Here is a 27680-nt window from a genome sequence, read left to right on the forward strand (position 1 = left end):
AAAGGGAAACCTTTCCCAAAATCAGAGCTAGATATAATGCAAGGACATAGGAGGAAGAGATTAATAGGGAATATGAGGGGGATATTCTTCACCCAGAGAGTGGTAAGTATCTAGATGTACTGCCTGAGAGGATGGTCGAAGCTGGGTCACTCTCAGCAATTAAGAAGTGTCTAGAAGAACACTTGACTTGCTTAAGCATAAAGGGCTATGAACTAAGTACTGGGTGATGGGGTTAATATGGAAGGATGCCCATTGGTTGGCATGGATGAGTTGGGCCGAATTGCCTGTTGCAATACAGTATGATTCTGTTAAGTATATTGTAAAGAAATTTGCTGATAATACTAAGGTAGGAAAACAAGTTTTGAGGAGGACACAAATGTGAGAGGGAAATTGCAAAAGATTTATGGGGGAAATTAGTTGAATTTCATTTGTTGAAACATTGACACCAACTAACATTTCTGGTAGGTTCTGAATTTGAGGATACTACAAAATGCAAATGGTGAGTTAGCAGCCCATTTTTCATCTCTCCTCTAATTTCTTTTTTTGATGTCAATTAATTCCATATTAAATAATCATAAAATATGGTTTAAAAGAAAATTAAATGTTTTGCTTATATTTAGATTTGTTTACGTGGATGTAAGATAATGCTGAAAGCCAAAACAGTGTTGAAAAAAAACTTGTTAAAGATTGAATAGTACTTAAGAGCATAGAAAAACTAGACAAAAATAAGTGAGAATCTTGAAATTGCAGACTTGCACAGAATTTACAGCACAAAAATAGACTATGCACCCCAAATGTTAACTTTTCTAAATTTATGTTTCACTCACTTTCACTCACACTTTTTTATTAAAGACAGTTAATAACAACTAGTTTGGATAAGTTTAGTTTAGAGATACAACTTGGAAATACACCCTTCAGACCACCGAGTCCATGGCGATCATCAATCACCTGTTAACACTCCTATGTTATCCCACTTTATCATCCATTTCCTATACATTAGGGATTTTTTTTTGCTGAGGCCAATTAACCTACAAACCCATGCATCTTTGGGATGTGGGAGGAAACTGGAGCACCATGAGAATACATACAAGGTCACAGGGAGATCGTGCAAACTCTATGCAGACAGCAACTGAGGTCAGGATCAAACCAGAGTCTCCTGCGCTGTGAGGCAGCAGCTCTAACAGCTGTGCCACTAGGCTGCACATTAGACCTTAGATGATAATGAATTTTTTTTTGAAGTAATTTTCCTCCCACTGGTACACCATTTTATAGTGTGACAAAGACCGCATTGAAAATTCAAATCATTTTTGAGGGCCTCAGAAGTCCTGCATTTCCCGAGAGCATAATATCACAAATGTTTCAATTTAAAACTGAGGTGAGAAGAAATTTTTTCACCCAGAGAGTTGTGAATTTGTGGAATTCTCTGCCACAGAAGGCAGTGGAGGCCAATTCACTGGATGAATTTAAAAGAGAGTTCGATAGAGCTCTCAGGGCTATTGGAATCAAGGGATATGGGGAGAAGGCAGGCACAGGTTACTGATTGTGGATGATCAGCCATGATCACAATGAATGGCGGTGCTGGATCGAAGGGCCAAATGGCCTCCTCCTGCACCTATTTTCTATGTCTATGTCTATATTCTAACAATGATCTTGCAACAGAGTCCAGTGGAAAGTGCCAATGTCCTGCATTAACAATAGGTTGCAGTATGCTGAAGCTGTGCCTGATGACACCAGGATCAGCAACTCCATAAATTTCAGTGGAGGGAAACAGCTCTGAAAGGAACAGCTACGTTTCAGGTAATTAATATTTATGCATTTTACTAAGGTAAATATATTTAATTACTTTTAACTGTCTTCTGGTACTTACAAAATCATTCTATTTTAAAAAGGATCTAGAATATTTAATTTGTAATCATTTTTTAATACAAGTACATTTGTAGACATTCAAAGGCTTTGTTAGTTTTGACAGCTGGTCAAGTCTGAGTGTGGGGCTTCACTGGCTATCAAAGTATTTCTTGGGGTGGTACTTAAATTTTCAGTGGGAAGGCCTTGCTGTTCAGAAGCCAGCTTCAGGAACCAATCTGCCATCCCAGATCGGAATGGGTAGCACAGTTGTCAGCTCAGTCGGTTCACTGCCCTTCGAGGCAAGCCAGCAAGACGAGAAGTAGTCCACAGGCTGTCTGTTGTGCACTAAATATGCACACATTTCAGACATCAACTGGCTCGTTAATAATTCAGCCTTCCCATTATCATTAATAAAAAAGTCAATAATAAAATTTATTGTCAAGACAACACCCCAATGTCTGCAAAATGAAGGAGCTGGTCATCGACATCAAGAAGCAGGTGGCGTACGCGCCCAAGTCTGCATCAGTAATACTGAAGTGGGGATGGTTGGGAGCTGCAAGTTCAATGGTATAAATATCACCAACCATTTGTCCTAGTCCAGGTACATAGACAATATAGACAATAGGTGCAGGAGTAGGCCATTCGGCCCTTCGAGCCACCACCACCATTCAATGTGATCATGGTTGATCATTCTCAATCAGTACCCCGTTCCTGCCTTCTCCCCATACCCCCTGACTCCGCTATCCTTAAGAGTTCTATCTAGCTCTCTCTCAACATCAACGTCATATTATAAGCCTAGAAAGCTCACCAACGCCTATATTTCCTCAGAAATATAACGACATTCAGCATGTGAATGATCAGCCATGATCAGATCGAAGGGCCGAATAGCCTACTCCTGCACCTATTGTCTATTGTCTCAAATGATGTTTACCATTTTCTATAGATGCACCAGTTTCTTATCCAGATGCTTCAATCGCTTGGTATGGCATCTGCTCTGCCAGGTTCATAAGAAACTGCAGGGAGTTGTAAACACAATCAAATTCATCAGCTAAACAGCCTTTCTCCCAACCGTTCTATCTATTCTTCACTATGCCTTAGGAAAGCAGCAAACATAATCAAGGGCCACTCTACCCTTGTCATTCTCTCCTAGCCCTCTCCCATCAGGAAGAACATACAAAAGCTTCAAAGCACGTACCACCAGATTCAAGAATAAATTCTTCTCCACTGTTATCAGACTCCTGAACAGACCTCTTATAAGGATGAATTCCTGAACTTCCATTCGACCTTCCCCTTGCACTTTTTTTAACCTGCGCTTTATCTGTAGATGGAGCACTATAGTATGAACTTGGTTCATTTTCTGTATTGCAGTACCTGAATATAAAATATAGTGAAGTGTGGCAAGATTATACTCATGTATGGTGTGATTTGCCCGGATAGCACGCAAAGCAAAGCTTTTCTCTGTGTGTCGGTACACATCACAATAATAAAACAATTCAATTTAGTTCAATGTAAAATCTTTCTTTAAAATTCAAATGCCTGTTCATGCTGATTTAGGATTCATACTGTTCCTATGTGTATCTATTTTTAACTATATTAATGATAATATCTCAATAATATGGGAAATTGATATAGTTAAAATATTTTTAAAGTCAAAGGTTCTTAGAATATCAGAAAAATAGTTCAGAGGTCACCATTAAATTTGCGCAATATGGCTTTATATTTCAAGCTGACCTTGTTCCACTCTCTGCTTTTCCAGATATATTTATCAGGATTCTTCGGGCTGTCTCCTGTTTGTCAATCTCCAAAAAAGAGGAAAGATAAATGTAATTTCAGTAGCTACAAGCCTAACTCTCTTCAACGTGAAATTTCAAATCCTTTTTAAAGTATTGCTACGTATTTGGAGTCTGCAGGTTTAAACCTTGTCCACCATGATCACACTGGATTTATGAAGAACTATAACTCTTCAGAAAACATCCAGCAGCTTATTAATTTAATAGACTCCTGTCCATTCCTTGATATTCTACCTTGACAGTCTCTCAAGATAAGGTAAAGCTTTTTGACAGGGTAGAGTGCACATATATTTAGCTGTTTTCTGTTGGATGGGTTTTGCAAGAACATGAGATGAAGGTTTCCACCATTATTGATGCTGTTTCCATACAAATTTTACTGGACCAGGGTAACAGTACAATTTGGATTTAGGACTGTACTTTCAGGAAAGAGTTATAAAATACAAAGACTACAAAGAAATATTCATTTCCATTATGTCCGAAGAAGCACTTCAATTAGTGAAATAATAACTAACTGCTTTTATTTCTCCACACTCTAACCTACCAATAAACCCCGCTGGAATATTCCCAAAAAAGAACACATAAATAATACAAGAGAAGACATGAGAGTAAAATTGCTAAAATGTGCTGCTCCTCTCTAAAGCAATCCATCCACAGTTTACAATATACAAGAAGCATTAATTTAATGGGACAACTGTCATCATTAACCAAATACCTGAAGAGCACACTCGGAACCTTATCTCTTTCATATCTCATTAGCCTTTTCCCTTTTTAATGCCTACTGAACTGCTTTGCATTTCCAATATCTTAAGTTTCATTTCAGATTTCAGCTTCTAATCTCTACGTGATATGTAATCATCGGTGATAAAATAGTCAATCCCTCCTTGTTCTTGTTAAATACTGGAACAACACGAGGGCCAGATTTTACTGGATTCTGGTTGTAGTTTCATAGAGAACCATCACTTAAGCGGCAGTAATTCCTGCGCTTCTGAACATACTCTGACAGATGGAAAATCTGGAATTTAATAACAAATCAGTTCACTCTGCCTCCTGGATTTCCTGGTACAAGATTAGACCCCAATGATTTCACTGGGGATTGTCGTGGATTGGGATGGAGGGAAAGGTTGGCAAGTATGTTTTAATTATTTTACTTTAACATGTTTCTAATTATATATATGTTAAGGTGTTTCCAAGTAACTTTGACACATTTTTATTTAAATTTTATACTTTAATTTTAGAAAGCCTCACCCTAGCCTTGCTAACTAACATTAAGGATTTCATGTATTTTTTGCTTCTGAGAACACAGTACTAGTCTCCAGGAGGCTGCGGGATAATGAAACATGCCCTAAATATCCACACCAGTTAAATGCAGATGTGGGGAGATCACAGGCAGTAATTCTGATTATGGGAGATGGTTCGGTCTGATCTAACCCATTGTCAGCACACGCTAAGTTGTTTAATAATTTTTTTTCATCAACGTTTTCTTTACTCCTATTCTCCCTTGGAATTGCTGATCTGTTCATTCTATCATGGTAACTGTTAATCCTTTTGTTCTTTGTCCAAATTTCCACTCCATCAGACATATGCAGATGGTAGCATTAGTATGCAAATCCAAAAGCTGCGAAAAAGCTCGATAAACTTTGCATTATATTTAAATCAAACCTAAGGCAGCAAGAATTTTGCAGGAGTTTTACATGGAAGAATTAGAGTTGATCCTATCGCTGCCCTTATCCTCCATACACAAACAAATGCATCCATTAAAAAATCACTGGCTATCAGTCGGCAATAGGAAACTGTGCCAAACTCATAGCATTGAAAGCACATCAAAGCACACCCTGTCACAATCCTCTTCCAATCAGCATCAGAGCCATTTAATGTAAAATCATGCAAAAATAATCCTATCTATAAAGCAGAAGGGTTCAGGCTACTCTGCCCATTATATCCCTGGCCCATTCTGACTTAAACACCAAAAGTTTAGCAAGAGGGTTAAAGTCTTTGTCATCTTCAGATTTCAATATTCTCTTGAAGACTTACTGATCTCTCACATTGCATGTGTAAGAAGGAACTACAGATGCTGATTTACACTGAAGTTACATACAAAATGTTGGAGTAACTCAGCAGGCCAGGCAGCATTTCTGGAGAATAGGAATGGATGACGTTTCGGGTCGAGACCCTTTATCGGACCTAGACTGATGAAGGGTCTCGACCCGAAACATCACCTATTCCTTTTCTCCAGAGATGCTGCCTGACCGGTTGAGTTACTCCAGGACTTTTTTGTCTATCACTCAAATTGCACCCTCTATAAAGGTGACCCTCAGCCCTACAATGTCCCTGATTCTACTCCCATTATTGTGTACAAACGGGAAAGCTGCATGAGATACAAATATGAAATTAATGTACATGTGGTATTGGAACAAACTAGCATGGATCCCATTGCACCTGGTGTATACTTTCCAGCGGGAACAAATTTCTAGGCATGTGATTGGGATATTTCCTCAGTCTGCTAATATGATTTTTAAATACGAAAACTTATCTCAACATGGAACTTGGTTACATCTATGAGCATGCTAGATGTACATTTAAGGATAATAGTCCAATTTTAGATATCCTTCTCTCTTCACCATCCCTGTATTAGGTGTGCCTCAGATGTACACTTTGTACAGAGATGACCATTTAGAAGCATTTGAATCCATCCTCAGACTTCAGGCAGCTGTTGCACATTCCCATGAGAGGTGCAGGATTATGATGTGAGTGATCCTTTAACCTCTTTTGCTTCAGATCTCAAAAATATGAAGAAAGGATTGATAGGGCAGTTACTGCCGAGTGTAACACTGACAGGACCCAGTTTCAGCGCCAGATTTAGTTTAATTATCTACACATGCAGCTAGGATCAGCAAGGGCCATTCACCAACTGTAGAGCTGCACGCATATTGTTCGCTGCACGTTCATTCACACACTTTCCCATTCCACTGCACTCTTGTTCACAAACCATACCCCACATAGTAATCAAAATAGAAAAAAATATTGGTGATTCAAAATTAAAACAGAAAATGTTTGGAACATTCAGCAGGTTAGCAGTGCAGAGCCCATGGAGACAAATAATGCACGTGTCAAGTCAATCCCTCTTTAGCAGAACGTTTCTGAATATTCCCAGCATTTTTTTTTTCATTTCACAAGCATTGTCAGTTGCATAGACACAGCATTTGGATACATTTCACACCCAACATGCTTCCCTATCATTTGCAGAAGGTAGTGGTGAACGACTGCACACTGTAACAACAGATTGGTAATGTCCCTAATGTATATGGGCTCAGCTGTCTTGAGAGGTGAATGCTGGCAATCCCTGGGCTGACTGCCCTGAGGATGCTGGTCCCCGAAGGAGCAGAAATCACAGAAAAAACACATATCTTATCATCCTCACATTCAACTTCCCCTTCATCCCCAGTTTATTTTTGTTTTACAATATTTACTGGTTCTAAAGAGACCATTTCTCTCTGTACCTCCCCTCATAATATCTGTGGGCTTTGTCTTTTCTTTCTGACACAGAAGAATACCTTCTGTAATGGCCCAGCAATTTACTGCACAAGAAATTGGAGAAAACTTGCATCACTTCACTGTTGTCACCATCTCAAATATTAACACTGAGTTTTATTAATTTGTGGTTATAACCAGTGTAGCTACTTGAAAGTGGAAATGTGAAAAACAACCAGTAAAGAAATCAAAATAATACATTATACACTGGAATTTAGAAGGATGAGGGGGGATCTTATTGAAACATATAAGATAATTAGGGGATTGGACACATTAGAGGCAGGAAACATGTTCCCAATGTTGGGGGAGTCCAGAACAAGGGGCCACAGTTTAAGAATAAGGGGTAGGCCATTTAGAACGGAGATGAGGAAGAACTTTTTCAGTCAGAGAGTGGTGAAGGTGTGGAATTCTCTGCCTCAGAAGGCAGTGGAGGCCAGTTCATTGGATGCTTTCAAGAGAGAGCTGGATAGAGCTCTTAAGGATAGCGGAGTGAGGGGGTATGGGGAGAAGGCAGGAACGGGGTACTGATTGAGAGTGATCAGCCATGATCGCATTGAATGGCGGTGCTGGCTCGAAGGGCTGAATGGCCTACTCCTGCACCTATTGTCTATTGTCTATTATATATCTTGAAAGCAAGCCAGTCTTTCAATACATGATGAAATGGTGTCCACAATAACTTTGTATCAGCTATTATGTACTCTGGCAAAAATACCATGCATAACTAAAAGTCTCACATGCTGTGCTATTTTGTGGCCATTTCATCATGGTAGTTGAAATACTGAAATACACATTGTAAAGTTAACTAATTTCTAGAGACCCACCCGCATGGACACCACAGCCCCGTGACTGTTAGAACCCAGTGAATAAATTAGTACATATTAATATATCAATTAGATTTTATAAATGCAATTCACTAATTATTTTCCTTTCCTCGCCTTAAGTAACTAACTATAGGAAATCCAATTCTAGAGGCACCAGCTAAAATGCTAATACCATTGGAAGCATTTATTCAAGTCTAGACAGGACATGTCAGCAGTTCTCTGCTTGAAGGAGGAAACGCAGCCAACATACTGATATTTTCCAGCAGAGATCTTAACCAGACACAGGAGTCATGCTGGTTTTTCTCTTCCTTGGGTCAAATTAAAGAGGTCCACACTTGCCAGTGGAGTATGAATATTCCTTATTAGTATGAACAGCTTCCTCAGCTTCTCTTGCTGTGCAAGTTCATTGAAATTGCTTCTGAGCACATACTGTGAAGTGCAGTGAGGTAACCCGATGCATCATGAGTGGTAGAAGGATTTTATATGGTTACATGAGTAATCATATACAAGGCTATTCAAAACCTCGTATTTATTCTGTAAGTGTTCACAGCAATTCCACGGCCCAGGAACAGTGTAATTAACTGCAGGGAAGATAGAAATGGTAGCAAATTGCACTGCGCTGCACAACATGTTCCACATCATATTCAAAAGAAAACTCAGAGAATAGGTATAGCATTGCACCGTTAACTGTCTGTCACTCTTACAAGAGACTGTCATAAATGGGTCATGGAACTTATGACGGGACTGTTGCAACGCTCTCTTACCAGTGGAATTTCCTTGCTGTCTTGTCTACACTGCATATGTACATTTTTGTCATTGATGATTTAGTATCAATCTATGTTTATTATTTCTAAAGATTCTTTAGGATCTATTTCCTTATCTGTCTTCAAATATTCTGAAAGAGCACAGCATAGCTTTCTACATTGCTGCAAACCACCTCTTATTCTGCTTAATGAACAGTAATTTATTAATCTTTTTAAATTTTAATTATTAGAGGGAAGCATAATTATGTTCCAGCTTTGTGCTGCCTTGTATGTTCCTTTAGGGTACAATTTTGTTTTAATACTGTAATAATATGATTTTCTGCAGTGATACTGCATTGTAGCAGACTTTGACAGTCAAGCATACTCAATATTTTTCTATAGTCCTTGTGTCAGATTATAAACTCCAGTCCCTCCTATTCCCTGCAGATGTTTAAAGAAAGAAAACTTTGACTCGCATGAAATGTTAACTTTATCAACATTTATTAATTTCACACTTTGCCTGGGCCAAATGCTCAGACAATACTGTCATAGTTGCTGCAGCCTGCAGCCGTTTGGCAATATTGGACGTTACCGTGGGCAGTTTGTTCTTGCAGAATGTGTACTGTACAAGTGGAAAGGGAAAGGATTGCTTCAATAACATAAATAAACAGCACCTATCAAGACATCAAAGCAGATGCTGATCAAGGAAATGTAGAATGGTTCATTGTTTGCTGCGGGAAAGGTGAAAATGAGGCATCCAAACTTAATCAGGAATTAATCAGGAGGACAGTGAAATGTATCTGAGAACTGGGGTGGGAGTGGGATGGAGAGAGCTCCCTTGTTACACATTCAACCAAACTCCTAACCAAAATAGTTCTTTGTCCTCGATTTAATGAGATGCAACCTTAGCAGACTGTCTCTTATGGGAGGTTATCAAATGCCTTCCCGGAAGAATATATATATTAAAAAATACTTGCATTTCATATTACATTGCTCACATCCTCACTATATCCCAAATCTTGAAAGGAGAATATTCATAGCATCTTCAACTCTTTCAAATAAAGAACTCATGCTACAATATTGAAGAACACAAGGGGAATTTGAGCAATGTTTGTCAATATTGCGGGTTAAGTGTAAACGACTGATGATTAACTTTTACCCGAGACAGGAGGGATGATGATGATGATGATGATATTTTATTGTCACTTTTACCTATTCTTTGTTTTTGCATATAAAGTACAGAGGTCGGAGAGAGTAGGAGCCTCAGGTCGCAGTGTCGGTCTGAGATCGGAGATGAGGACCGAGGTCGGAGCCCTTTGGTTAGAGTCGGGCCGAGGTGGACACGCCACACTGCCGACAACAAAGGGGGACCCAGCGTGGGGAGTGGGGGGGAGGGGGCGTTGAGAACTAAGGGGGAATTTGGCCCGGCTCTCCGTCATCGTCCTGACTCTGTCCCTGACCCGATTCTAAAAAAATATTCAAGTGCAGAATATGGTGCTAATCTTTCTTTAATTGGAAAAAAAATATTTCAAAAGAGAAAATCTTTCTTGGATTAGAGGCTCCAGTAATTTCCTCTCAACAGATGTTCGGCAAATTGGGGTATAGTTCCCTGGTTTCTCATTTGCAACTTTGTTACAGTCCAGATTGTCATATGCATGCCTGGAAATCCATCAGCTCCAATTTAGGAGCATTTAGTCGTCATTGTACGGTTCCCATGCTGAATCAACTCTGCACAGTTCATAATATTGGTGCATCAGTGCAAGCAAATTTTTCTGTGAAACACTCCGGCTCCTCAATAAATTGCAAGCAGCTGGTGAGAATGAGCCACTGAGCAATCTTCATTGGTTTCGTTTAGTTTATTATCACATGTACTGAGGTACAGTGAAAAGCTTGTGTTTTGCGTGCTAATCATGCCATGGTTTCAGCCTTTAAAATGGATATTCGCCTTGGCAGCCCAATCAATGCAACAGATACAACAGCAGCAATAGAAAAGAGAGATGCAGCAGGGGAGAGTAGCAAATCCCCACTTTACTGAATTCAGCCAGGAGATATTGTTCAGGGAATGTATCTGGAATGGTGGCACCATATGGCAGACGGGGTAGGAAGCTTTCAAGGACGACTATCAGGAGAGACTGGCCTCACATGTCCAGACATCTTGAAGTAATACTCCTATGGACATGAAATGATCTTACAAACACAGCACAACATTGCCAGATACATAAACTTGAGCACTTCAACCTCCCGTTCAATGACCCTGCCTCCAGCTGCAGCACTTGGTCACATACTCACATCCCTACCCCAATCACTTCGACATACATGCATACGTACACTAACACATACTCTCACACACACTCTCTCACACACACTCTCACACACACACTCTCACACACACATACACTCTCACACACACACACTCTCACACACATACACTCTCACACACACACTCTCACACACACACACACTCTCACACACAGACATACACCTTCCTCTCATCCACTGCCACTCCCAGCCACCCAGACATTAATTATTTCCTCAGTAGATTTGGCAAAGGTTATCAGCAACCTCTATGCCCAAACAAAACAGAAGGGCTTCCTCTCATCCTGAGTTCCAAACCACACGAGAAGACAGAATCCTCCTCCAACAGTCCCAGCATAGCCAAAATAGAGAAAACTGTTAATCACCTCATCTGTAAATCTCTTCTGCTCCCTCATTATCAAACTGCCCCTGAATGAACTCTTTATTCAGACTAGTTTACTCTGCATGTGTACAGTTCCATTCCATTAGAATCACTGTGCACATAGCCATTTATGCTGTGAAACCAGAAGCAGAGAAAATATTTGAGTTCAGTGACCTTGCATAAAAAGCCAATAATAAAAGCATATTTACTGGAAATGTTGATTTTTTTTCTCTCTCTATAGATGGTTCCAGCATTTTCTTTTTTTTATTCAGGATTTCCAACAGGTGCAATTTATTTTTTGCAATTTGCTTATTTTGTACTATTCTCCAGGATAATCTGACAGACCTTCACCCATTGCTGCCGCTACCACCATACTCAACAAGGAGTAGGAGAAAAAGTAAGTGACAGAAGGATGAGGAGGATGATGAACAGGAATAAGAGGATGGCATCTTTGCCCCCCCAACACTGCTAAACACCACCTGAGGTATGGCACCACAAGGACAGATAAAATAAGTATGTATGGGGCATACAGAGAGAAACCATGCCCTCAGACTGCAGACATAAGACAATTGGTGTGGGGGGCTCGCTGGAGGAAACCCTGTTTGCTTCTTGCAATCTCTCATATTTGGACAAGCAGGTGTGAAAATGTACCAAATTTCTCTAAACTATTGACAAATTTCTCAGAAATGTCTCTCAATTATAGTCCTCATCCAAATGCTGCAGGGAAGTACTAAAGTGTGAACTCTTCCTCACACTTTTCATAAAAATCTATACAGAATCAGGAGACCATTGCTTCCAATTTGAGCAAAAATGCAACAATAATCCCATTGTACATCAGTGATTGGGTCAGGAAGCAACTTCGCACATCAAATTAGACAATAGACAATAGGTGCAGGAGGAGGCCATTCGGCCCTTCGAGCCAGCACCGCCATTCAATGTGATCATGGCTGATCATTCCTCACACCTCTCTGCAGACTTAAGCTAAAGGTTCTGAAAAGCAAACAAAAGTGGCACAATTGCAGTCTTTCATTTTGGGGAAGTTGAAAAGGTTGGCAAATCCACATGCTCATGAAGTCACATTCTCTTTACAGAAGGGAAAGTGGAAGAGATCACATCTTGTGTGGAATAGGGTATCATTGACCAGTGTTGCATGAGCAGCATAGTGTGAGGCATGGCACAGATATGATTAGATGCTGATGCAGTGGTTAAAATATCAGATTAACAACTGAGATGACTGATCTAACAATCCAAAGATATTAATTAAAATGCCACCATGGCAGCCTGTGGAATTTAAATTCAGTTAATAATATGGGTTTAAAAAAAATGATTGTTAAAAAAATGATTTAAAAAGATTGGATTCAAAAGTCATTCTGATGAAGAGTCCTGGTCCTGAAATGTCCACTGTGTGTTTCTTCCTTAAGGTGCTGCCTGACCAGCAGACTCCAGCATACGTCTCCCTTATTTTGAATTCAAGACCCAGCTGTTTCACTGATAGCCTACAGGAGACAAAATCTGTCAGTTTGACATGTCTGGTTGGCGTATGTGCAAGTCAAGACCAAAAGATATTTGATGGGTTCTTAACTTCCCCCAGCAAACCACCAGGTTATATCGAGCAGGTATGTCAAAGCATAAAGAATAAAATAATGAACTGGACACACAACATAACATTGACCAAGACACCAAAATCAGCAAATCCCTCCGATTAAAATTTGGGCACTGGTGTTACAATTGGCAGAGCAGTCCCACAGACCAGTGAAGCAACAGCCTTGCATTACTATAGTCACCAAATTATTCCTTAAGCATTAGACTTTTCCACCATAACTCTTGAGTATGTCTGTGCCATCAATAGGGCAATTGATCCAGAGTTGACGATACAGTGTCACAAGCTAAGGGAGCAGATTATAAACTACAACCTCATTGAGGACCTTGCATTTTTGTTTATCTGCACTTTCTCTAACTGTAACGCTATAATGCTGTAAAACTATATTCTGCACCCTACTTATTTTCTCTTTGAATGAGCCATTGTACTTGTGTATGGGTTGACTGTACTCGTGTATCGTATAATTTGTCTGGATAGCACACAAACAAAGTTTTTCACCGTATCTCAACAAAAATGAACCAATATCAGTACCAGTGGTTTACAGATGGTAAAGAACAGTCTCAGAACTCTTCAATAATGACTGCAGACCCCATGAAGGTCAAAAATAGTTAAGGCACATTCCACCTAAATACCCAACTCTTAAGTCACACAGCATCAAACACAGGGAAGTAATGCTGAGGCACTATAAAGCGCCGGTCCAGCCGTATTTGGAATATTGAGAGCAATTTTGGGCACCATATCTGAGGAAGGATGTGCTGGCTCTGGAGAGGGTCCAGGGGAGGTTTATATGAATGATCCCAGGAATGAGTAGGTTAACATATGATGAGCATTAGATGGCATTGGGCCTGTACCTGCTGGAGTTTAGAAGAATGAGGGGGGACCTCAATGAAACATACAGAATAGTGAAAGGCTTGGATAGAGTGGATGTGGAGAGGATGTTTCCATTGGTGGGAGAGTCTAGGACTAGAGGTCAGCCTCAGCATCAGGACGTTCTTTTAGGAAGGAGATGAGGAGGAATTTCTTTAGTCAGAGGGTGGTAAATCTACGGAATTCTTTGCCACAGAAGGTGGTGGTAGCCAAGTCAGTGGAATATTTTGAAGGCAGAGATAGATAGATTCTTGATTAGGACTGGTGTCAGAGGTTATGGGGAGAAGGCAGGAGAATGAGGTTATGGGGGAGAGAGGGGACAGCCATGATTGAATGGTGGAGTAGACTAGATGGGCCGAATGGCCTAATTCTGCCCCTGTCATTAATGATCTTATGAACACTCCCCTTGTTCATACACTGCTTTTCTTTGAACATTGCTGTGTTTAAATACAGAAACCTATTCCCCAAAAGCACTGTACAATCACATCCTCTGCAAAGATAGCAGCCGTTCAAAAACATGGCTCACCAGAATCCCCACAACAATTGAATATGCGCTAAAAATATCGGCCTTGTCCAAGACCATACATCCTGACAAATCAATGTATAAATAAAAGCAAAGGTTCTCTGGAATATCCAACTTTGGCCTCAAAAGGCAGACTAGTACAGGCACATTTTCCTGTCCCAGAGGCCTGTTGACAATGAGGCATCCGCTTGGGTATACCACTGTCTTGCTTCTTGGAGATGAAATGGGAACATGTATCCCTGCAGATTGTATTCAGATAATGTCTTTAAACGTGAGCACTTCTCAGATTGTTTTCTCGCATCTTCTGTTTTATTTTACAGCACCAATTGGAAGTTTTCTTCAAGTACTTTTGGCAGGTGAGCTCAATGGAAATGTCTGTGGTAAATTATTCAGCCTGTGAAAACAGACTTCAGAGAGCTCTGCAGCAGCATGTTACAGTTTGACCTTACAGTTTCTGACCCCTTAAATGATGTTGCTCTGTGGAGACCAGTTTGGCATGTAACTGCCAAATAGCAGTTGCTTCATGGACACTGTCATTTAATTTATACTGGAAATGCTCAAAAACAACATTACATGAACAGTGATATCCTTCAGATGGAAATGCTCACAATCACATTACACCCTGGGTTAATACCATTTTCAAAGCAGTGCAATCTAATCTCTAAGTAGCAATTTTCCGAACTAAATGAATAGTTCTTCAATCAAGGGAACTTTGGAAGATCATGGTTTAGATATCTGTGGAGTTCTCATTTATTTATTTTAAATCCTGGATGAAAAACATCTGGTTCCTAGGAATTTGGAGCTTACTTTTCTTCCTTACTTTTAATCTCTTCACATCATTTTTACAAGTTTCTGAATCGAAAGAATGGTTTTCTTGTCATGTACTTTATGTTACTCTCTACCATAAGATAATTATCCAGTATAGTGATTATTCAACACTTGCCCTATTTGCATTTATATCAACATTATTATTTAAGCTGCCCAATGTTATTCTTGACCACCAATTTTACCTGCCATATCTGCAAAAGCAGTCTAATATTGATTTTTATATCATACCCCACTCCCCCATCATTAATGCAAACACACTCCCACAGCCCCACCAGTCATGCACTCTCCTCTTCTATTCCATTACTACAGACTCTGCCCAGCCACTTTATTTCAACACTCTGCACCATCACTATTGCAGACACCCCCCTCCTGCTCCATTAATGCAGTCTCTGGCCCCATCTATCATTATATGGACATTTTCCCACTCCCCTGCTCTTAATGAGTCATTAGTAAAGTCACTCTTCTCTTCCTTCATTTATGCATTCTCTCTTCTCCATTAATCTATCACTATTTTTGCAGATAATCCAATACACTTCTTCTCCCTGCAGTCAATGGTGTTGTCCTCCCGTTTGCCACTCTTCAGGCAAACCCTTGTAGTATGCTAATCCAGATGTGCCACTCCTTCATAGTTAATCTAAACAATTATTGAAATATTCAGATAATTCTGTTTTCCCAGCGATTTTATTAGATTTCTGAAATCCTGCCTGTGGTAGACACTTCTCCTTTCCTCACAGCATTATGCCCAGGAGCACATTCAGGATTTTCATAGAAATTGACTAGAAACTTTTCTGGATCAGCCACACGAAAACCATAGCTAGTAGAGACATCAGATGCTGGACATCCCGAGATGGCGTCTTAATTCTTAATATCCCAACATGTTTCCACTATCCAGACTACTATCTGAGAATGCAATGGAACACTCTGCACTTGCCTGGTTAAACACAACTCGAATAGCAGTGAAGAGCATTGGCATTAACCAGTGTAATGCAATCTGGCTCAATCATACCTCCTTCATAATTCTGCTCATTCATATTCTCCACCACTAGCTTGTCACGATTGTAGTATGTACTATCTACAATATGTCACTCTGACAGCTCTTCCCAAATTGACTTCCCTTCTCTATGACAATTAGAGATGATCAATAGTTGATGATTTGCCAGAAATATTTACATCATGTAAGTGAATTTAAAAACATCTATTCACATTCCTTTGCTCCATTTACTTTGTTACGTAGAGTTAAAATCTTTACAAGTCTCTAGCGAGAATCAAGTTGTAAGCTATGCATCAACAGGATGTCAGTTTGAACATCAGTTTCAATGGCTTTTACATGAAAGTCAGCTATACACAGCACAAGTGGGCAGATGGGTATTTCTCATCAAACTCACAAAAATTTACTCATGACATCAATGCACTAATAATTAAGAAATATTCATCAAATCGAAGGGGCAACAGTCTCGATTTTCATATTTTTACAAAAGTAAAGCATTATTTGTAGTGTCATATTTACAGTGTAATAACTGGAAATATATATATATTTAATCTTCTAATTTACAATATTATACCAATATAAATTTGTGTTTTAGTGTCCAATAGAAATAGAAAGTGAATCAGACATCTATTTATAATGACATAGCTTCAGTCAGCCATTCTCAGCTAATTTTGCAGCAAAATCTCAAATAAAACTATTGACTAGTGTGTGCATCTTTTCTAATGTAAGTTTACAGGGAAATATTTAACAACTAAATAAATATATCCACATTATTGTCAGCAATTGATGTTTTATATTTATAGATGTGTCTGTCATGTACATGTGCAGGTAAGGTATAATAAGGACAAAAACGTCCATTCATTCAGGAGGGAATAGGGGTGGGGAGAGGGGAATGGGGGTGGAGGCAGGGCTGGAGGAGTGGGGGCAGGGAAGGGACAAGTGGGGGTGGGGTAGGGGGGATGGAGTGGGTCAGTGGGGGGAGGAGGGGGGATAAGGGGGATTGAGTGGGGGAGTTGAGGGTGCTACACCAATACAGGAGAGGCTTTGAGTGCAGGGCTCACTCAGTGACACCCTCTCCCCTTCCCTGTTCCCCCTCTACGAGGAATGGGACCAACGGGTCCACTTGGTCTAGTATATTACTAGAACTCTCATCTTGTTTGTGGATAGATTTGTTCTCGAAATACAGCCAAAACGGTACAAGACAGTGCAACAATTTTAGGCCCACCCTACTCACCATTCCCCCGCGATCACAATAAATCAAGTTTTGTTACTTTTTAAAAACAATTAAGGTAATAAACTTTAAATAAACTTTAATAAATGCCAGGAGGTCCGGCGCCCGTCCCGGCGTGCCCTGCATCTGACCTTCCTCCCATGGTCCAGCGCGGCTGCAGAGGGTCAAACAAGATGGCCGTTGCCACCGTTCGCCATCGAGCTGCCGCTGTGGGAGAGGGTTCCATGCCCGGGGCCGAGGTGAGTGGCTCCCTTTCCCCTTCCCTGTCCCCCTTTGCCTGCCACGACCCCAGGGGACACTCCCCGGCCACCAACGTGTCCATGGAATATCAGTTGGGGGAAGGTTGCCGGGCCCACAGGAGAGGTTTGCACCCAACGGGCGTTGCCGCGCCCACAGGAGTGGTTTGCATGGATGGTTGCCAGGCCCGCAGGAGAGTTTTGGATCAGTTGGGGAAGGGTTGCCGGGCCCGCAGAAGAGGTTTGCACCCAACGGGGGTTGCCACGCCCGCAGGAGAGTTTTAGACTCAACGGGTCCACGCCCGTCTAGTAGTTAATATAATTAAAACAAGCACATGTTGGGTTGTGGTGCAGGGAGGAATTCATGTAAATCCTTTCCCTGCATGAGGAAGTATTATAGTTCACAACATATACTTACAATATTGCCTCAAATGTACATTTACAAAATGTCTTCATCACTGACAAAAGGTTGCAGTGCAATACTGTAATCATAATCTCTCATAACAACCTCGCCATGAGAAAACAATAATGACGTGAGCAAACTTTATTCACCAGGAACAGAAACTTTTCATCCTAGTTTTATCCTGCTGCATGCAAAGCAGCTGGTCAGTGAGAGGGTCTTCACTGATCAAGCATGGCATTATCTGTCAACCAATTAGATTGTTTTTTATATGCACCTTCACTGATTGCCATTTAATAAGTAACGTCTCAATTTTGTCATTTCCAGTCTTCAGAAATGTTTCTGTTCACTATGATTTTACATCAACCACAGAATATGAAGAATTTGCACCACTCCTCATACCCCACCCACCATCCCCCCTCCAACTTTCACCACCAACAGCCCTCTACCTCCACACTTCAGGGAAGAAATTCACTGTATACATTGTACATGATTGAAATTGATTCTATTGTAACGCAAGCAAGCACTGCATTACAATGGCGACTTTATCTGAATACACGCATTATGAATCAGTATTTAGTTTTGATAGTAAGGGATGGACTTAAAATGATCTATCCCTCTCGAATTAAAGTTGTGATATATTTGCAGTTAAAAAAAATTTTGCAGTGAATGTTTGATATAATAACTCTCCCAAATGTCTCATCACTACAAGCAGTGTTCCTGGTAAATCGTGGCTGTGGTCATAATATCTGAGATAAAAGCAAATTAACTGTTAAAAAACACATTTCTGATATGAAGCAATTCCATTCCACAAATGCACATATTATATCAATTCACGGGTATAATTTCAGATAAAAGGAGAACAGAATGTGCTTTACCTTTGCTGTACACAACACAGTTGTTGTTGTTGTCATCTGTTCCTCGCCAAGTCACATCCATCAGCCATTTGGGGCCAGCATGCACCACTATAGGGACAGCTGCTTTTGTTTTCTGCACAAAGGGAGATAATAAACAGACGCTGTTTGTTTTCTGTGATTAAGAACTTGATGAATAATACTAATTTTCACAGAACCATAACCCCGAACACATCAGAAGAAAAATATAATCTCTTGTTGAGTTCTATTAGAGGACTGAGAAAGGCATTTTGATTGATAGCATAATTATTAAATCAGGTGTCTCCAAATGATAATGGATCAGATTATCCAGATTAATGAATCTCTATCAGCTTGGATTTGTATCAAAATGTTTACGATTTAGGCAGCGAACTCTGCGAAGCTTCTGGTAAACTTCATGAACTTATGGTAGAAATTGTTCAATGTGTGGTTTCTCTTCTTAAAGTGTCATTTGAGTAGAAGGTATAAGGATCCAATGTTCTTATGTGAACATCAACAAAATGTTAGCTGAGAGCAATGAGGAGAAGACTATAGTGGAGGGCCGCATCAATGCTTCGTGGAAGAAGAGCACTAGCTGAGGGGTATATTTGGAGGGAGATTATCAGGGAGAAGATAAGGGTGTATGGTTGGAAAGCTCATTACAAAAGGTTAGGAAGTACGTAAAAGATTATAAGGGTCAGAAACGAGACAGAAATGTGCTGGGTGGGTGGGTAGTTGAGATGATGAACAAGCAGCAAGGAGATCGGAGAGGAAGTGAGGGAAAATTTGGTGTGGCAAAAGGAGATTGGGTTCTAGAGAGAAGATTGGATGCACTAGGGGGAAGATTAGGAGGAATCTTGATTCCTTAGCAGGGAAAAGTCCAATATGCCACTGTGGACTTCAGAGGATTGTGAAGATATTGATAGGTTCTTGATTAGTTAGGGTCTCACAGATTATGGGAGGAAGAAAAGAAAATGAGGTTGAGAGGGAAAAACAGTTCTGCCATGATCGAATGGCGGAGCAGACTCAATGGGCTAAATGGCATAATTCTGCTCCTATGTCTTATGATGTCAATCCTAACTACTTCAATTAACTGTCTCTTTCTTGTATTATATTACGTTAAACCTCCCCCTTTAATTTCAAATTTATGTTCAATTATACAATATTCCAAAACACCAACCATGCAATGGACTTCACCAACTGTATTACATGTTTCTAAAATATAATTTGCAATGCAAGGAATTAAAAATGTTGCAAAATGTAATGTTATTTAAATTCTTCGGCATTCAAGAAGATTGGGGATGTTCACAACGATTCTCACAAATGTCTGCAGAATTGCTGTACAAAGTATTTTGATGGTATGCATCTCAGCCTGCTACGGCAACTGCTCTGCTTTTGCTACCTGAACCTGTGAGTTGTGAACACAGCCCAGTCCATCACAGGCTCGTTACTTCCATCCACCCAGTTCAGTTTCATGGTTTGTTGGATCAGGAAGGCTGGAAGTATCATCAAAGGTGCCTGTCACCCTTGCCATTTCCTTTACTCTCTTCTACCTTTTGGGAGAAGATACATGATCTTGAAGACCTGGATATCCAGACCCAAGAACAGATTCTTCCCCACTGGTAACAGACTACTGAAGGTAGAATAACCTATCCTGGAGGTGCTGCCACCTATTTTTATTGTTTATTCTATGAGCTTCTTGCAAGCTATGAATTTCATTGACTCTGGTATTCTGAATCTTAATCAGCTTAAGGCCAATTTGGTTATGGTAAACTACTCAACATCTTGAATTCTTTCACTGTCATTCTCCTATCCCTATCGCCGAATACTTATACTCAGTCCACCAAGGCCTGCTGAATCTCCCATCTTAACTCCTCTTCCCATTTCCATTATGACCTTTTTGTCCTCAGCCTTCTCTAGTGCCAAATACGAGCACACATAAACTGGATGAACATAATCTCATATTCTGTTTGGGTAGTTTACAACCCAACGGTACGAACATTGAATTCTCCAATTTTAGATAAATACATAACCCTCCTCTCTCCCACCATGTACCCTAACACCCAAGGGGAGTTATTTCTCCCCTTCCAAATACATTCCTTACTCCAGCTTCACAATTTACAACTATTCAATCCTTTTGTCTCACATCGTCATCTTTTCATCTCTGGCTTTTGTTCAACTATCAGCCTTAATGCCCCACTCCCCTCACCTGTATCAACCTATTACCTGTCAGATCTTTTCCTGCTTCTCCTCTTCCAGCTTTCTCTCCCCCCCCCCCCCCCCTACATTCAGTCTGAAAAATGTTCCCTACCCGAAATGTCACCGATTTATGTTCTCCAGAGATGTTGCCTGACACACAGTGTTACTCCATCATTGTGTCTTTTCTTGTTAAGTATTCTGTCAGCTTTATTCGTTGCTTTTCCACCTTGCCTGGACATTAATTTTAATAGGACCTAGAACTATTTCACCTTCATGTGAATCTACCTCAACATAATTTTGATGTCCATGTTTCTTTCCTTTGTGTTGTAATCATCTGCATTAAATTTCAAATGCTATGGTTCATCGCAATGAAATATTTTCCATGGCTCAAAACTAATTCTGAAATTTCTGAAACGATTCATCTGGTTCCACAGTCCTTACTAATTTGGAGCGTTCTGCACATGTCATTGAGTTTCTGAGATTAAAATGCAAATGAGCAGAAGCATACCTTGCAATGATTCTTAATGCTAGCGATTGCGTAGGGGCAAAATTTGGCCATTGCATTTTTAAGAAAATTGAATAAATATTTAAAGCAAGGAAAGATCTGGGGCTCCAGGGGAAAAAAACCAGAGGTGTGTAATTCATTATGAAGTTCTTCCACAAAGACCAGCCGATCAAATAGGTTCTTCTGTGTTGTAAACTTTTATCTTTTTAATAAATGAGAATTTCTATCATCTGGACAGGCAAGTGCAATTTTCTTGCATGATCATGTAAAAATCACTACTTATTCACAGTCTTCTACACTATTTTGTTCACCCTGGAATTGAGATTATTGTTGAACTACAAATGAAAATAGTTCAATTGTTTTTTTTAAATTATGTCACACCGAAAAAGGTGGACAAAGTTAATATCATAAACTTTTCTTGCTCATATGATGGCAAACATGTTTACTTTACTCACAATCTATGTAGTTAGAGAACAATGCATTGCTAATTGTTGGCTATAATCAATTTTATGGTTCCAAATTAAACAAATAATACTGTTAGAATTTCTGTGCTGGTTACACTGGCTCAAACCAGCTCAGCTAGTTCTGGCTGAGCTAGAACGAGGCTAGTTCTAATCTGGTCTCAAAACATAGATTGCAGTCATCAGGTTAAATATCGCTAAAATAAATTTTCAACTTCCATAAGTACACCTTGGACCGTAAACTTTAATTTCTATTTTTCATGTTCTTTACCAATTAGACTCTATAAATGCTGGCTTTGCTATGAATTTGAATGTATTTATTGTTTAGTAGTATTTAAAGCACAAATTCACTGATGACACATTTTAAATACTCAGGGATGCAAGGCCCACAATTTCATGACCATTTCTATAACTACTTGGAAAAATGCTGCCTACATAATGTTATGAATGCCAACTTGATTTAATTAACTGTTATTAATTTCTTGTTTTGTAATACACGATATAGAATAAATAACATCTATGGACAATAATACCAAGTCAGAATTTTTGGTTATACAAAATAGGTATAAAATCACATACAACTAACTTTAAACTAGCCTATCTGACAGGAAAGGAATCGGGTTATAGAGTGCCCTCCATAATGTTTGAGATAAAGACCCATCATTTTTATTTATTTGCCTCTATACTCCACAATTTGAGATTTGTAATAGAAAAAATCACATGTGGTTAAAGTGCACATTGTCAGATTTTATTAAACGGAATTTTTATACATTTTGGTTTCACCATGTAGAAATTACAGCTGTGTTTATACATAGTCCCCCCATTTCAGGGCACCATAATGTTTGGGACACATGGCTTCACAGGTGTTTGTAATTGCTCAGGTGTGTTTAAATGCCTCCTTAATGCAGGTAAGTGAGCTCTCAGCACTTAGTTTTTCCTCCAGTCTTTCCATCACCTTTGGAAACTTTTATTGCTGTTTATCAACATGAGGACCAACGTTGTGCCAATGAAAGTCAAAGAAGCCATTATGAGACTGAGAAACAAGAATAAAACTGTTAGAGACATCAGCCAAACCTTAGGGTTACCAAAATCAACTATTTAGAACATCATTAAGAAGAAAGAGAGCACTGGTGAGCTTACTAATTGCAAATGGACTGGCAGGTCAAGGAAGACCTCCACAGCTGATGACAGAAGAATTTTCTCTATGATAAAGAAAAATCTCCAAACACCTGTCCGACAGATCAGAAGCACTCTTCAAGAGTCAGGTGTGGATTTGTCAATGACCAGTGCCCACAGACTTCATGAACAGAAATACAGAGGCTACACTGCAAGATGCAAACCACTGGTATCCATCACAAACCACCACAAATCAAGTAGTCATTGCATGCAAAGGATATGCAACAAAATATTAAACATGACTACTTTCATTTACATGACATTGCTGTGTCCCAAACATTATGGTGCCCTGGAATGAGGGTCTATGTATAAACACTGCTGTAATATCTACATCGTGAAACCAAAATGTACAAAAATACCCTTTAGTAAATTCTGACAATATGCACTTTAACCACATGTGATTTTTTTCTATTACAAATCTCAAATTGTGGAGTACAGAGGCAAATAAATAAATGATGGGTCTTTGTCCCAAACATTATGGAGGGCACTGTATTTGGATAACAAATATTTAATTGTTCTGCCAACAAAAAGCAATTAACCTCATATTTTGGGGAATTACAGCATAATTACAGAATTGCAATCCTATAATCCTCAGTCATGCCTGATAGCAGCTCAGATCAATAAACTAACATTTTAGGTGAAAGAGCCAGATTTGCTATACACAATCATTAAAATAAATGAGTGAAAAGTAATGGAAGCTTGGAAATTTGGGTCGATTTACTTATGTGGAACTTGAATCAAAGGCCATTGAAATTAGAGCACAAATCATGTATTGTATCTGAAAAATGGCTGTCATGGATGGAGGGTTTGGGAAACCGAGCTACCTGATGAATTGTTAATTTAAAGTCACCACGTAGTTTTATGTGAAATCTGATCATCTTTTTTAATGATGCAAAAGTGCAATATTCCAACCTTGCTTGAAATTCTTCACATCTTCTATGCACCTAGGGGCCTTCAAGCCCGAGGAGTCTTCTCTCAGGACGATGAATCTTTTTGAGTTTGCATGGTTTCAAGACTACTTAAGACCAGGCACCAACTCAGTCATTCCCATTTTCGTTAACCCAGGAGAATCAAAAGGTCATTTTTCAACTTGGTAACACATACTTAACAAATTCTACTTATTGTCAGTTCCTTGCACTGCACCAGTCAATGGTGGATATTGTCTGTCTACATATTGCCTGAGGAGACTTTCCTGAACACATTTGAGAAATTCTGCCCTATCTAAACCTTTTTATACTAGGACAGTCCCAGTCAATATTGAGAAAGTTAAAATCCCCTGCTATGATAACCTATTAGGCCCGCAGCTGCCTGTAATCTCCTGGCATATTTGCTCTTCTTATTCCTGTTGACTATTTGGTGGCCTGTAGTACAAGGTGATCTTCTCTTTCTTATTTTTCAGCTCTACCAATATAGCCTCACCAAACAAACCATCGGTAATGTCATCGTTGACCACTGCCGTGACATCCTCCTTAATCAACAAAGTGCATCCCTTCCGGTTTTATCCCCTCCTCTATCTCACCTGCAGCACCTGTACCCTGGAACATTAAGTTGCCAGTCCTGTCCCACTTTTAACCGGGTTTCTGTAATGGCTACAATGACCCAATCGCACATACCTATCCCAGCACTGAGTTCATCTGCCTTACTTTCAGGCCTCTCGCATTAAAATATGTGCAATTAAAACCAATAGTGCTTCCTCGCCCTGCTATTCTCTTGCCTATTTTGTCCACTGAACTTTCTGTCATTACCATCCATGCTAACTTCCATCCTCTCCCCTGTCTCGGTCCTGTGTAGGATTCTGCTCTCTGCCAATTTAGTTTAAACCCACCCATGTAGCACTAGCGAACCTGCCTGCTAGAATAAACTATCTGAAACATAATGCACATAAGTGGTAATCCATGAATATCCTTCCACCCTTATTACACCATATTTCCCAGATGTTACAGATAAATCATAAAAGTTGTGGTCTGTGTTGATGAGATTCAAAGTAAATTATTATGAGATGAGCTGGCGTTACCATGCAATAGGATGATGCACTGATATTAAGCTCCCAAAACACTGCAGTAACATAGAATGAACAGGACATTTGTGATTAAAAAGTAGAAACTTTATTTTGTATATTTCTAACATTTTTCATCTGCATTTTAAGTGGTGAAGGAATTAAAGGAATCTCTTGCTGGCCGCAAGATTTTTCTATAAACTGAATTTAGCTAAGATCTCACAAAAAGACAATTCATCAAATGCCTATTCTTCCACTTGTGTTTTGAAGAAGTAGAATTTTTCCTCATGATGTAGAGTTGATAGCTTTCCTTGAACCAGGGCTCACAGACTTAACATAAGAGATCAACTGTTCAGGACAGTTTCGCAAGATACTTTACCCAGACGATGAAACTCAAGAACGCTTTATCCTAGACGCTGAACAGTATTTTTTTAGATACTGGGAGAATCAAGGAATATAGTGCAGGAAAGTTATGCCATGGTAAAAGATCATCCATGATCTTACTGAATGGCAGAGTTAGGCGTAGGGAGACAAATTAACTATTTTTGCTTCTATTTCTCATGTTCACCATATATTTTGTGATCTTTACCACCACACCAGTAGTTCTGAAATTTCCTCCTCTTCCATTGATTATGATTATCGTTCTACAATAATCAACGGACTCTTCAACATTACCTGTTCCACTTTCTGCACTCATCCAACCCATAAAGGGGATCATATTCCTGTTGCCCACAACTTCCATTCCCACAGCATCACATTCAACAGATCCTTTTCTATAACTTCTGACACCACTAATAAGATGCAACATACAAATACATCTTCTCCCCTTTGCTCTCAGCACTCTGGAGAACTGTTCGCTCTGTGACTTCCTAGTTCGGTCTTCCATCACCATTAATACCCACCTCCCGTCCATGCAATCACTGTCGATGCCGCTTCTGCCTATTTGCCTCTTCCCTTCCCTCACCATTATCCAGAGGTTTAACACTCCTTTCACACAATCAACAGTTTCAGCCTAACTAATTCACATCTTCAACAATCATTGTATTCTTTCCTCCTCTGGAAATTTCACATTTGTCATGTTTCCCTATTTACAGCCAGAGTTCCATGTGTAATTTATTATTGCCTTTCCAAGCTTCTTCCATTTGTCTCATTGAGACATTCCATGCCACCACTTTCCTTTTTGTTCCCTCTTACATCCTATCTTTGTATCTTAAAATCCGTACTTCTTGCCTTCCCTGTTCTGATAAAAAGTTGTTAATGTGGAATGTTTACTGTTTCCCTCTCCACAAATGCCATTTCCAGCATCCTCTGATTTAATTTCTGATTTCTCGCATCTGCACAATTTTATTTTTGGATCTTTGATATTATTGGATTCACTTCTGAGTAATTCACTTCTGCTTTTGAGTAATATTGAACTATTGAGGAGGTCCACACATCGTGTAAACACTCTGTTTAATCATTAACCAAATACAGTTCTGTCCCTCACCCGCGCGTGCCCCAGTTCAAATCCCAACTGCCAAATCCATGTTGAGACGGCGGTAGTCCCCACAGGGCCTCCATCCCCCAGACGCTTTGGGGACCATGTGAAGCATAGATGCCCACGGGCTATCTGAGCGGCGCACAATGCCCATTTCCTCCATCCTGCGGAACTCGTCCTTGGCCAGTTGGAGCTGGTCGGGGGGCAGCCTGCGTGCACGTGCATGGAGTGGCGGTTCGGTGGTGGGAATATGGTGCTCTACCCCATGCTTGGGGCTGGCCGTTGTTAACCTGGGGGGTTAGGATGTCGGGGAAATCAGCCAAGATGCGGGTGTATTCGTTATCGGAGGAAGTCACGGAGCCGAGATGCGGCGCAGGCAAGTCAGCAAGGCGATCGACTCGAACGTCTCAGAATGAACGAGACATTGTCCCTTTACGTCGACCAGCAGGGAGTGTACCCAGAGGAAATCGGCGCCCAGCAACGGTTGGGAGACGTTGGCGATAGTGAAAGGCCAGGTGAAGTGACAGGAGTCGAGAGTGAATGGGATCGTGCGGTCTCCGTACGTCCTGAAGTTGCTGCCGATGACGGCGGCCAGAGAAGGTCCTCTCTTACCAGAATGAGTGTCAGCTCCCGATGAGTGCAAAACGCTGACCTCCACTCTAGTGTCCACCAAAAAACGCCGCCCTGAATGACGGTCCTAGGTGTAGCGAAGGCGATGCCTCTGGCCGGCCGCAGTAGCCACCACTGGTGGCGGGCCGAGGCGTTTCCCGGAATATGTGCAGGGTGGTCAGCATCGGCGGGCCTCAGAACCCCACCTTTGGTGGTAGTAGCACCACGTACTTTTGCTGGCATTGCTCGTGTCCAGCTTCACCGCCGCACCTTCGGTGGAGCATGGGACCGGCCGCTTGACCCGCCGA

The 27680-nt window shown here is 40.3% G+C and overlaps 1 protein-coding gene across 7 annotated transcripts in view; it reads right to left on the bottom strand.

Moving 5' to 3' along the window:
* zfpm2a (zinc finger protein, FOG family member 2a) overlaps window positions 1-27680 on the bottom strand; it is a 493657-nt gene that overhangs the window by 133800 nt on the left and 332177 nt on the right. For all 7 annotated transcript variants that reach the window (XM_078397881.1, XM_078397879.1, XM_078397877.1 and 4 more), the window contains one exon: window positions 18956-19067. In XM_078397881.1, coding sequence (XP_078254007.1) covers window positions 18956-19067 — 112 coding nt within the window. The remainder of the gene's footprint in view (window positions 1-18955; window positions 19068-27680) is intronic.

Source organism: Rhinoraja longicauda, chromosome 4 (genome assembly GCF_053455715.1).
Source record: "Rhinoraja longicauda isolate Sanriku21f chromosome 4, sRhiLon1.1, whole genome shotgun sequence".
Lineage (NCBI taxonomy): Eukaryota > Metazoa > Chordata > Chondrichthyes > Rajiformes > Arhynchobatidae > Rhinoraja > Rhinoraja longicauda.